At 38.4% G+C, this 12,588-nt stretch overlaps 1 protein-coding gene across 1 annotated transcript in view; it reads left to right on the forward strand.

The window, feature by feature from the left end:
• LOC148203705 (uncharacterized) overlaps nt 1-10,948 on the forward strand; it is a 31,179-nt gene extending 20,231 nt beyond the window's left edge. Inside the window, exons 3-8 of the mRNA XM_088107723.1 lie at nt 8,925-9,424; nt 9,521-9,773; nt 10,121-10,281; nt 10,363-10,413; nt 10,521-10,663; nt 10,741-10,948. Coding sequence (XP_087963849.1) covers nt 8,925-9,424; nt 9,521-9,773; nt 10,121-10,281; nt 10,363-10,413; nt 10,521-10,663; nt 10,741-10,948 — 1,316 coding nt within the window. The remainder of the gene's footprint in view (nt 1-8,924; nt 9,425-9,520; nt 9,774-10,120; nt 10,282-10,362; nt 10,414-10,520; nt 10,664-10,740) is intronic.
• Nucleotides 10,949-12,588: the final 1,640 nt, after the last annotated feature.

Consider the following 12,588-nt stretch of genomic DNA (forward strand, 5'->3'; position numbering starts at 1 on the left):
CAAAAATTGCTAAACCATTGAGTAATCTTCTTATGAAGGATGCCCCTTTCGTGATGAATGAAGAATGTTTGAAAGCTTTTGACACATTGAAGAGCAAATTAGTGTTAGCTCCAGTAATTATAGCTCCAGATTAGAATAAAAATTTTGAGCTAATGTGTGATGCTAGTGATTATGCAATAGGAGTCGTTCTTGGCCAGCGAAAAGAGCATATTTTTCAACCAATTTACTATGCCAGCAAAGTTCTGAATGATGCTTAGTTGAATTACGCTACTACGGAGAAAGAATTCCTAGCTATAGTGTATGCTCTAGAGAAATTTAGACCTTATCTTATTGGGTCTAAGGTGATTATTTATACAGATTGATGAGAGGGTCGCACCTCCCACAAAAGTTGTGCATAAAAGAATGCAGTATAGTACTAGGAAGTGACTCCTAGGTCGTCTCTCAAGGACCAATTTGGGTTCAGTCTCAGATCAACACGTAGTGGGGGGTTTTGAAAGTGTTTTTGTGAATGTAAGTGAACTAAATTAAAAGACGAACTTAAACATAGATGTAAACACAAGATTAAAACAATTGGTCACTTAAGCTAACATTATAACTAAAATATCACAACCAAGAAAAATAGAGAATATTAAAATGAAAAGTGCTTAAATCAAATTAAAAGTGCAACATTGAACCACACAATTAAATGCAAACCGAAAATAGCAGGCAATTGAAATGAATGCTTAAAGAACATTTAACATTAAATACTTGAAGAAGTAGGAAAACTAAAACCCCTTGGCACTCTCCAATAAGAACGTGGCAGCTGTTTTCAAGTGAATGAGTTTCCATATCAATTAAAGAAGATTCCTTGCACCTAAGTTGGATGTGACACCCATGGACACACTCTCCATGAAAATGAATCAGCGCACACTATTCCAGCCCAACGTAAAAAGCAAAAAAAATAATTCCTATGATGTGTCCGTGTGTGTCACTTCTTCCAAAGCTAAATGAAAGCACCATGCCCTTCTTCATTCCAGCCATGACACCTCCAGCTTGCTTGCTTATAAAATAAAAAAATGAGAATGTCTAGACGTGACATTAAAGGGATTGAGATTCACGCTGCTCTTCATTCCCGTGACACCTTTCTCCAAGTCATTCTACTGCTTCCTTATCTCCACATCATTCTTCTTGCTTCCATTCAACACCGCTTCCAATTCATTCTCCATGTGAAAAGAAATCAACTTTTCTCCTCTTTGCTTCCAACATGATGGCTGCCCTTCCTCCACGTGCTGGACCGAAATTTTCACTCCAAAATTAAATCACCATCCTCATCTAGAACTCTGTCACCGTGCAGCTACTCCTAAAATGTCCAGCGTTGCCTCCTCTCTCATGTGCATGCAACTGGAAATAAATAAAAGGAACCTTGGCCGAGCTTCTCTTCCCCAGCCAAAAACGATTCAGCGCTTCCTACTTTGCTTCACCAAACTGCTCTTCTCCTAAAGTGCTTTTACTGTGCAATGTTGGACATCACAGCGTGTTCCGCTGCCTCCGTGTGTCTCCAACTCAACATTAAACTTCAATAAATCAGCCCTCTCTTCCAAAATGAAAATCACCGTAAACGTGTGCCCCTCTTACTGGACCTAGATGACCGAAACTTCACTCAAGCTTCATGAGCCAAAATGAAATTAAATGGAAAAGTAAAAACGTAACAGTGTGCTCCAGTCAAAGCAAGAAAGTTTAATTTCATAAAAACTTCAATTGCAACAGTGTTTTCAACCAAAGAAAAATTCACCCAAAAACCAAAACCCGAGATAGACCCCCAAAGAGAACCAAGACCGAGAGTGTGTGGGGGCTGCTTTTGCAAGTGGCGGCTCCTCTTCTTCTAAGGCCGTAAGTTCTCTTTTTTTTTTTAGGGTAGGGTCCACACAATAAAACCCTAGGGTGCCAAGTCATTAACTTCTAATTTTGGGTCTAATCTAATTTACCAAAAATTGACCCAAAATGTAAAAGTTGATACAGAAATTCTAAACTACTGAATTACAATTTAATTAATTCTAAAATGTCTGTGTGGAGAGTCTTGAATTTATTCGGCATTCTTCCTGATGTCCCAAAATCTATTTCCGAAATTTTCCTGCACTTCAAAAATGCACTTAATCAGCTCAGAAAACCCAAATTAGCACAATTACAAATTTCCGACCAAATTGAGCAGAATTCGGAAAACGGGGAAATAACAAACAATTAAACACAATTCCCTGGTTTATTTAAGTGCAATAAACTAAATATAATTCAAGAAATAATGACTCATCAAAATAGACCACACTTAGTCTTTTGCACTCCTGGGCAAAACCAAGACGAAAACCAGGGAACTACTCAAACATCAGGGAGGTGACACAGACTCGACAGACAAACCACAAAGACTCCAAAACAGGAACAGAAACAGAATTACATAGTTCTCCAGGAATCTGGACCAAGAAAGGAAGTAGACAATATCCAACACAGAATCAATCAGAGAAAGCAGATACTCATTAAATCATCCAAGCAATTCAAGACATGGCAAAATGATCAATCAGCTCAAGAGGTGAATCAAAAGTAACAAAATCTCACAGATGCACTATCAGTGTTTCTCTCAAGTGTTTAAGGTAAATCAATGTCACTCAATGCACTCAAGAAAGCAAACACAAATAGACTTGGCAAGCCTCTAATATCAACACTCAAAATACATGCATGTTCAAATCAAAAGGTCTTTCATGGATGTAATGGGGCCAAGGACAAGGGAGGATAAATATGGATGAGAAGTTACAAACCAAAAGAAATAGAGGAGCAATGGGGAACAAGTGTAAACACAGTCAACTCACACCCAAAACCTCTAATTCAATCCTCTTCTTGACTCCATTATTCACAATTTTTTTTTTTATTTTTCTCATTTTTCTCTACTTTTTTTTTTTTCATCCTATCTCTTTTCTTTTCCCTCTTTTCAAAACAAAATTGTAAAAGACAAGATACACATATATTTACCAAAACAAAACAAGAAGAGGAACCAACTAGCCAACTCATCAGAATCCCCAAGGAGACCACACTTGTTCCCAAAACACTTCCAAAGCTCCAAAATTCCCTAAGGTTAAGGTAATCATGGTTTTTACTTAGGGCTAGTGTATGAGCATTCAAAACAAAGAAATGGGGGAAAGTATAGGCTCAAAAAGGGTTTTCAAAGGATTAGAGCAAGGTAAGCTTATTTGGCTAGAGAGGCTCAAGAACAAAAATGCCTTTATCACTTCCAAACATGCATATCAATCAAGAATTTTCAACAAGAGTCAAGCCAAGGCATATGTGCAAGCAATCAAGAGACATATCACACACAAGAAAGAACATCAAGTGGCTCAAATCTCACACAGGGTAATTGTCACAATCAATTCAACCTCTCAAACATCATAATCATCTTCCAAGCAAAGAAAAGCAAGGAATCCAACATCTCAGAGTATCAATGAAGTGAAGGAAAACTGACAACCTAACCACAATCCAGAATTTACGAAAAGCATGCAAAACTGTACACAAGACACAACAAAAACTACCTAGAAAAGAAAAAAAAAATTTAACACGGAAAACAAAAACTAACAAAGAAAAATCAGAATCTCCCCCAATAGACCACACTTAAACCACACAGTGTCCTCAATGTGTCATAAGCATAAGATCAGAAATCAGAACAATCAACACATCATAGACAAGTGCAATAAAAGTAGGAAAAGGAGGAGAAGAGAGAAAGAAAACTCCCCTGATCATGGTGGCAGTTGCCAATTTTGGACTTGTAGGGAGATGTCTTCCACCATTGGATCCAGCCAGGAAGTTTTGAGGAAAAATTGCTTCATCCTCCATATTTGATCAAGCAGGGAAATGTCTTCCACAGCTGGATCTAAGAAGATGTGATTGTTGATGAGCGGGTTCAGCTGGTGCCTATTGATGTTGAAACTAGTGTGTATGTAAGCACCTTTTCCTTCCACTGTGGGTGCATGTTGGTCAAATTCATGTGTACCTCCTGCAACATGGTTAGTGCAATGTGGCTCCAAAGAAATGACATGCAGAGGTATAACACCCAATCCCAATTTATCAGACTGAACCTCAGATACATCCTCAGAACATGAATCAATTTCAAAATCACAAGCAATATCAACTACAGACTCATATTCATGTTCAATGCATGGAGAATAAACATTCGGATGCGACAGCAAAAATTGGTTCTCATCATGCATAGAGGGGAAATTAAAATCAGACTCAACAACAATATAATCATCAGCATACCTCTCAACCACATAATCATCAACATAATCAAATTGAGGTATGCTTACCTCCTCTTCCTTGAAGATTGCTAAAGTGTGGGAAGATGAAGGTGGTCTACCTGATTCAGGGTTACTGCTTATTTCTGCCTGCTCCTCAAAATACTCATCACTCTCCTCAGGTGCAAGAGTAGGGACATAGGATGATGGGAAAGTAGATGGCACAATAGTAAGTTCATGACTCTTCTCCCCATCTTCTATGTTGATGCCACTATCATCATCATCTGGAATCTGAACAGTCTGAAATGGTAACTCTGAATCTTGAGACTGTTCCTCAGTGAGTTGAGTGGCCATCTGCCCTATCTGATCAGTCATACTCTGAATGGCAGCTCCTATTTCTTGCTGGAACTGCATGTTCTCTTGCCGAAACTGAAGGTTCTGCATGGTCATCTGCTCCAACAACTCCTGCAATGTAGGCTCAGAAGTAGAAGGCTGAGGAGTTATTTGGGCAGGAGCATCATATTGCTGACTTTGGTATTGCTGGACTGGTGGAGGCATAAAAGTACTCTGGAATGGTGGTTCTTGATATTGATGCTGTGGAGCATCATACCATCCCAATGTAGGGTCATTCCATCCAAGACCGTTGCTGTAAGCATATTGCACAGGGGAAAATTTGCTCAGAAACTGGTGCTCAAGATATCCCCAATCGGTAACGGATCTCAGAGGAAGAGAGTCTTTCCAATCCTTAGCTGCTCCTTGTAATGAATGCGGAAATGCGCTCAAGAAAATGTAATCAAGAGGGACATCTGGAGGCTTCATTGAAGAGCACATGATGTGGAGCTCCTCCAAATGTCTGTGTGGGCATTCTCCTGCAAAACCATGAAACTTAGGCAGCAAATGTATCAGTCCAGGGGTGAGATCGCAATGAAGATCATCCTCCTTAAGTGAAACCGGCTCACAAAGAGCACTCTCATAAATTAGAGGATGAGTCATATTGTTCTCAACATAGAAATCAGCAGAATATGAATTACAATCAGAGTAACATGCAGAAGGAGAATCATAATCAGAGGCACTAGCAAAACAAGCAGTATTCACGAAATCAAAATAGGTAGACATGGAAAAAGAATAATACTAAAAATCACGAAACAAATAAAACACAACACATTTATACATGCAACACACACACACACAACAGAACATCACGTCACGTCACATCACAACACAAGACAAAACACAACACATACTAACACAACAGAAAGACCTAAGACCGAACCATTGGTCCCCGGCAACGGCGCCATTTTGATGAGAGGGTCGCACCTCCCACAAAAGTTGTGCATAAAAGAATGCAGTATAGTACTAGGAAGTGACTCCTAGGTCGTCTCTCAAGGACCAATTTGGGTTCAGTCTCAGATCAACACGTAGTGGGGGGTTTTGAAAGTGTTTTTGTGAATGTAAGTGAACTAAATTAAAAGACGAACTTAAACATAGATGTAAACACAAGATTAAAACAATTGGTCACTTAAGCTAACATTATAACTAAAATATCACAACCAAGAAAAATAGAGAATATTAAAATGAAAAGTGCTTAAATCAAATTAAAAGTGCAACATTGAACCACACAATTAAATGCAAACCGAAAATAGCAGGCAATTGAAATGAATGCTTAAAGAACATTTAACATTAAATACTTGAAGAAGTAGGAAAACTAAAACCCCTTGGCACTCTCCAATAAGAACGTGGCAGCTGTTTTCAAGTGAATGAGTTTCCATATCAATTAAAGAAGATTCCTTGCACCTAAGTTGGATGTGACACCCATGGACACACTCTCCATGAAAATGAATCAGCGCACACTATTCCAGCCCAACGTAAAAAGCAAAAAAAATAATTCCTATGATGTGTCCGTGTGTGTCACTTCTTCCAAAGCTAAATGAAAGCACCATGCCCTTCTTCATTCCAGCCATGACACCTCCAGCTTGCTTGCTTATAAAATAAAAAAATGAGAATGTCTGGACGTGACATTGCAGGGATTGAGATTCACGCTGCTCTTCATTCCCGTGACACCTTTCTCCAAGTCATTCTACTGCTTCCTTATCTCCACATCATTCTTCTTGCTTCCATTCAACACCGCTTCCAATTCATTCTCCATGTGAAAAGAAATCAACTTTTCTCCTCTTTGCTTCCAACATGATGGCTGCCCTTCCTCCACGTGCTGGACCGAAATTTTCACTCCAAAATTAAATCACCATCCTCATCTAGAACTCTGTCACCGTGCAGCTACTCCTAAAATGTCCAGCGTTGCCTCCTCTCTCATGTGCATGAAACTGGAAATAAATAAAAGGAACCTTGGCCGAGCTTCTCTTCCCCAGCCAAAAACGATTCAGCGCTTCCTACTTTGCTTCACCAAACTGCTCTTCTCCTAAAGTGCTTTTACTGTGCAATGCTGGACATCACAGCGTGTTCCGCTGCCTCCGTGTGTCTCCAACTCAACATTAAACTTCAATAAATCAGCCCTCTCTTCCAAAATGAAAATCACCGTAAACGTGTGCCCCTCTTACTGGACCTAGATGACCGAAACTTCACTCAAGCTTCATGAGCCAAAATGAAATTAAATGGAAAAGTAAAAACGTAACAGTGTGCTCCAGTCAAAGCAAGAAAGTTTAATTTCATAAAAACTTCAATTGCAACAGTGTTTTCAACCAAAGAAAAATTCACCCAAAAACCAAAACCCGAGATAGACCCCCAAAGAGAACCAAGACCGAGAGTGTGTGGGGGCTGCTTTTGCAAGTGGCGGCTCCTCTTCTTCTAAGGCCGTAAGTTCTCTTTTTTTTTTTAGGGTAGGGTCCACACAATAAAACCCTAGGGTGCCAAGTCATTAACTTCTAATTTTGGGTCTAATCTAATTTACCAAAAATTGACCCAAAATGTAAAAGTTGATACAGAAATTCTAAACTACTGAATTACAATTTAATTAATTCTAAAATGTCTGTGTGGAGAGTCTTGAATTTATTCGGCATTCTTCCTGATGTCCCAAAATCTATTTCCGAAATTTTCCTGCACTTCAAAAATGCACTTAATCAGCTCAGAAAACCCAAATTAGCACAATTACAAATTTCCGACCAAATTGAGCAGAATTCGGAAAACGGGGAAATAACAAACAATTAAACACAATTCCCTGGTTTATTTAAGTGCAATAAACTAAATATAATTCAAGAAATAATGACTCATCACAGATCATGCAACTATCAAATATTTGTTGACAAAGCCAGATTCTAAGCCACGTTTGATTAGATGGGTACTACTCTTGCAAGAATTTGATGTGGAGATCCGTGATAAGAAAGGAAGTGAGAACTTGATTGCTGATCATTTGTCACGATTAGTCAACAAGGAGGTCACTAGCAAGGAATCAGAGATCTGGGAATCTTTTTCAGATGAAGCACTCATGTATATTTAGCAGAGGCCATGGTTTGCTGATATGGCTAATTTCAAAGCTGCAAGGGTTATGCCAAAAGATTTAACTTGGCAACAAAGAAAGAAATTTTTGCATGATGCCAAGCAGTTTGTCTGGGATGATCCTTATTTGTTCAAGATTGGAGCAGATAATCTTCTGAGGAGATGTGTGACAAATGAAGAAGCAGAAGGAATTCTCTAGCATTGTCATGATTCACCTTATGGGGGACATTTTAATGGAGAAAGAACAGCAGCAAAAGTTCTCCAATCAGGGTTTTATTGGCCAACTCTATTTAAAGATGCTCATAATCATGCTAGAAATTGTGATAAGTGTCAAAGAGCAGGGACGATTACTAGACGTCATGAGATGCCATTATAGGGCATTTTAGAGGTTGAGGTTTTCTATTTCTGGGGTATTGACTTTATGGGACCCTTTCCTCCATCTTTCAACAATGAATATATATTGGTAGCAGTGGATTATGTGAGTAAATGGGTGGAAGCATTAGCTTGGGTGGTAAATCTCAGATCTTAAAGGTATAAGTCCAACTTATTGCATGCACAAGATCTTTATCGAAGATGACTATAGGCCGAGTGCTCAACCACAAAGAAGAACAAATATTGTGATGAAGGAGGTGGTTAGAAAAGAAATATTGAAGCTCTTGGAAGCTGGCATTATTTATCCCATCTCTGACAGTGAATGGGTAAGTCTAGTGCAGGTAGTTCCAAAGAAAGGTGGGATGAGAGTAATCCATATTGAGAAAAATGAGCTTATTCCTACTCGGACTGTTACTGGATGGCGAATGTGAATTGATTACGGGAAATTGAATAAAGCCACCAGGAAGGATCATTTTCCTCTTCCTTTCATGGACCAGATGCTGGAGAGATTGGCAGGTCAAGCTTTTTATTGTTTTCTAGATGGATACTTTGGATACAACCAAATTATGGTAGATCCAAAAGACCAAGAGAAGACGGCCTTCACATGTCCTTTTGGTGTCTTTGCCTACAGAAAGATGCCATTTGGATAATGTAATGCCCCAACTACATTCCAAAGGTGTATGCAGGCAATTTTTTCAGATCTCATAGAGAAATGCATTGAAGTCTTCATGGATGATTTCTCAATTTTTGGAGATTCCTTCCAAAGGTGCTTGGTGAATCTAGATATTGTCCTCAAAAGATGTGTTCAGACGAATCTGGTACTTAATTGGGAAAAATGTCATTTCATTGTAACAGATGGAATTGTGTTAGGGCATAAGATTTCTGCTAAGGGGATGGAAGTAGATAAAGCCAAAGTAGAGGTTATTGAGAAATTTCCTCCACCAACAAATGTGAAGGGAATCAGAAGCTTCTTAGGCCATGCAGGATTCTATAGAAGATTTATTAAAGATTTCTCAAAAATTGCAAAGTCATTGAGTAATCTGTTGGTTAAAGATGTACCTTTTGTGATGAATGATGAATATTTGAAAGCTTTTAACATATTGAAAAGCAAACTGATTTCGGCTCCAGTGATTGTAGCTCCAGATTGGAATCAGAATTTTGAACTAATGTGTGATGCTAGTGATTATGCAATAGGAGTCGTCCTTGGTCAGAGAAAAGAGAAGGTATTTCACACCATCTATTATGCTAGTAAAGTGTTGAATGATGCCCAGTTGAATTATGCTACTACTGAAAAGGAGTTTCTAGCTATAGTTTATGCTTTGGAGAAATTTAGACCTTATCTCATTGGGTCTAAGGTGATTATCTACACAGATCATGCAGTCGTAAAATATTTGTTGACAAAGCCAGATTTTAAGCCATGACTTATTAGATGGGTACTGTTATTACAACAGTTTGATTTAAAGATCCGTGATAAGAAGGGGAGTGAGAATTTGATTGCTGATCATTTATCTCGGTTAGTTAATACTGAGGTTACTAGCAAGGAAGCAGAAATCTGGGAATCTTTTTCGGATGAAACACTCATGTATATTCAAAAGAGACCATGGTTTGCTGATATGGCCAATTTTAAAGCTGTAGGAGTAATTCCAGAAGATCTTAATTGGCAACAAAGAAAGAAATTTTTGCATGATGCCAAGCAGTTTATCTGTGATGACCCTTATTTGTTCAAAATTGGAGCAGATAATCTTTTGAGGCGATGTGTGACAAATGAAGAAGCTGAAGGAATTCTCTGGCATTGTCATGACTCACCCTATGGAGGAAGTTTCAATGGAGAAAGAACAGCAGCAAAAGTTCTCCAGTCAAGGTTTTATTGGCCTACTTTATTTAAAGATGCTCATAATCATGCCAGGAATTGTGACAGGTGTCAAAGAACTGGAACTATTTCAAGACGTCATGACAGGGCATTTTAGAGGTTGAAATCTTTGATTGTTGGGGCATTGATTTTGTAGGACAATTTCCACCATCTTTCAACAATGAATACATTTTGGTGGTAGTGGACTATGTGAGCAAATGGGTAGAAGCATTGGCGTGTCCTAAAAATGATGCAAGCACTGTGATTAAATTTCTAAAGCGGAAAATCTTCTCACGCTTTGGAACTCCTAGAGTACTTATTAGTGATCGAGGATCTCATTTTTGCAATTATCAGCCAGCCAAGGTACTAACATTATGGTGTGAGACATAAGGTAGCTGCACCTTATCATCCACAGACTAATGGGCATGCTGAAGTGTCTAACAGATAGATCAAGCGGATCTTGGAGAAAACAATTGCTACGTTAAGAAAGGACTGGTCACAGAAACTTGATGATGCTCTCTGGGCATATAGGACTGCAATGAAGACATCTAAGGGTTTATCACCTTATCAACTAGTCTATGGGAAAGCATGTCATTTACCAGGAGATGGAGCACAAATATTTATGGGCACTTAAATTTTTGAATTTTGATCCTTTTGAAACTCAAAATAAGCATAGAAGGCAGATGTTGGAGCTTGAAGAAATGTGGTTGCATGCATATGATTCATCCAGAAGCTACAAGAAAAGGTAAAATTCTATCATGACAGGAAGTTGATAAAGAAGATTTTTAATCCAGGGCAGTAGGTGTTATTGTTCAATTCAAGATTGAAGCTGTTTCCTGGAAAGTTGAAGTCAAAATGGATCGGGCCATTCATAGTAAAGAGTATGCGTCCACATGGAGCAATTAAATTAGTTGATCCAGCTGCTAGTGATCAACAGAGAAGCTGGGTGGTGAATGGTCAGTGTCACAAGCATTATCTAGGAGGAGAAGTACAACAATTGTCCTCAGTGATGCGGTTGGCTGATCCTTGAACTGTATTGGGTTAAGCCAGTGACGTTAAAAGAGCGCTTGTTGGGAGGCAACCCAGTGATTTGAGAACTGTTGTTTTTGGTTTGGTGATGTAATTATAAACTTTTGTTATTCTTGTTTTAGTTATAAACTATTTACAGGGATTACATCTACTGAAGGATGTTGTGTGGAGGAGTATCTACTGTAGGATACTAGGTTTTCTTGCACTTACTGATGGGTGCTGGAGAATTTTGGGTCAAGCTCATGATGTTAAACAAGCGCTACCTGGGAGGCAACCCAGTGTTTTAAATTTGTTAACTTATTTGCTTCTATTAGTAGAATAGGGTTTGATGTACTCAATTTGAAACTTTGTCTGTTATGATGGTTTGCTTGTGACTTTTGTGTGATAAGTAATGCTTGATGATGCTTTGATCTTGATTGATGTTGAGAATGTGCACATTATATGCTAAGATATAGGTGGTTCACAAGCTTTGTGAACAAATGCATGATGTTGTGATTGTGATTATAATGCTAAGCAGAATGTATATGTAGAATGGAAAAATGAGCCTATATGTGAGGTTTTGAGATCCAGAGTTTTGATTGAATGTTATTACATTGAAAGCATGAATGACATTGCCCAAGTTCTCTATGATTAAATCACCTGCTTGTATGTGTCAGATGATCAAGGCCATTTGTTGGTAACCCTTTTTAGCCAAGAGGCACGATTTTAGCCCACTAAAAGAGAACACTATGTGTTCTATCCTTTGAACCTTTAGCTTTGAACATGATTTGAAAAACCTTTCTGAAAGGCTTTACCTTGAGTTGAGTTGAGAATATTTTGTAGTATTGCTAAATGTTCAAGTTTGGGGTTGTTGGGAAGTCTAGAAAGGGAAAATAACAAGCATTGAGCCAAGAGCTAAGCATGTGAAAATCAAAAGAAAAAGGAAGAAAAGAAAGAAAAAGAGAAAGGCTCAATGCAAAAGAAAGTTGAGAAGAAGGAAGAATGGTTTTGTTTAGTTGATTCACTTGACTTAAGGATTTTGTGATCTAGAAAAACCAATTTTCTTGTTAGTCCAGCCACATTATAAGCCATAGAAAAGTCCTTGTGATGACATTTACTTGTGAATGTGTTTGACTGTAGTTAAATGGAAGGCAAAGTTAATTCATGTGACATTGTGATAGTAGAATGAATGAGTGACCTCTTATACACTTGTGTATTTGAGTGAGACACTTTTTTGGTGAGGATAAATTCAATGAGCACAAAATTTCATCTATGCTTAGTTGATTGATCATTCATGAGAATAGCATTTGTTGGATATTTTGGGAATATGTGAACACTAAAGCATGTGTGCATCTTAACTAAATTCTTTGTGATGAGCTGATTTGAGTATTTACTTGTCTTGAGAAAAGAACTTTTGAATATAGTGAACCATTGTATGGATTGGTGGAAGATTGAGTTACATCTTTGCTTGAAGACAAGCTGATGGAAGCTTGTCAGGCCTGGAACTTGCAGGTTGCAACTCCAAACAGCAACCCATGAAATTGCAGCGAAATGGAAGTAGACGAATGGTGTTTTGGTGTGTTTTTAATGGAAGGAGTGTGTGTAGAGACCTTTCAGCTCAGAAGGACTTCCTACTATGGAAGGAAGCTAGAGGAAAGGGTA

Source organism: Vigna umbellata, chromosome 2 (genome assembly GCF_029865625.1).
Source record: "Vigna umbellata cultivar VRB3 chromosome 2, Vumbellata_1.0, whole genome shotgun sequence".
In the NCBI taxonomy this organism is placed as follows: Eukaryota; Viridiplantae; Streptophyta; class Magnoliopsida; order Fabales; family Fabaceae; genus Vigna; species Vigna umbellata.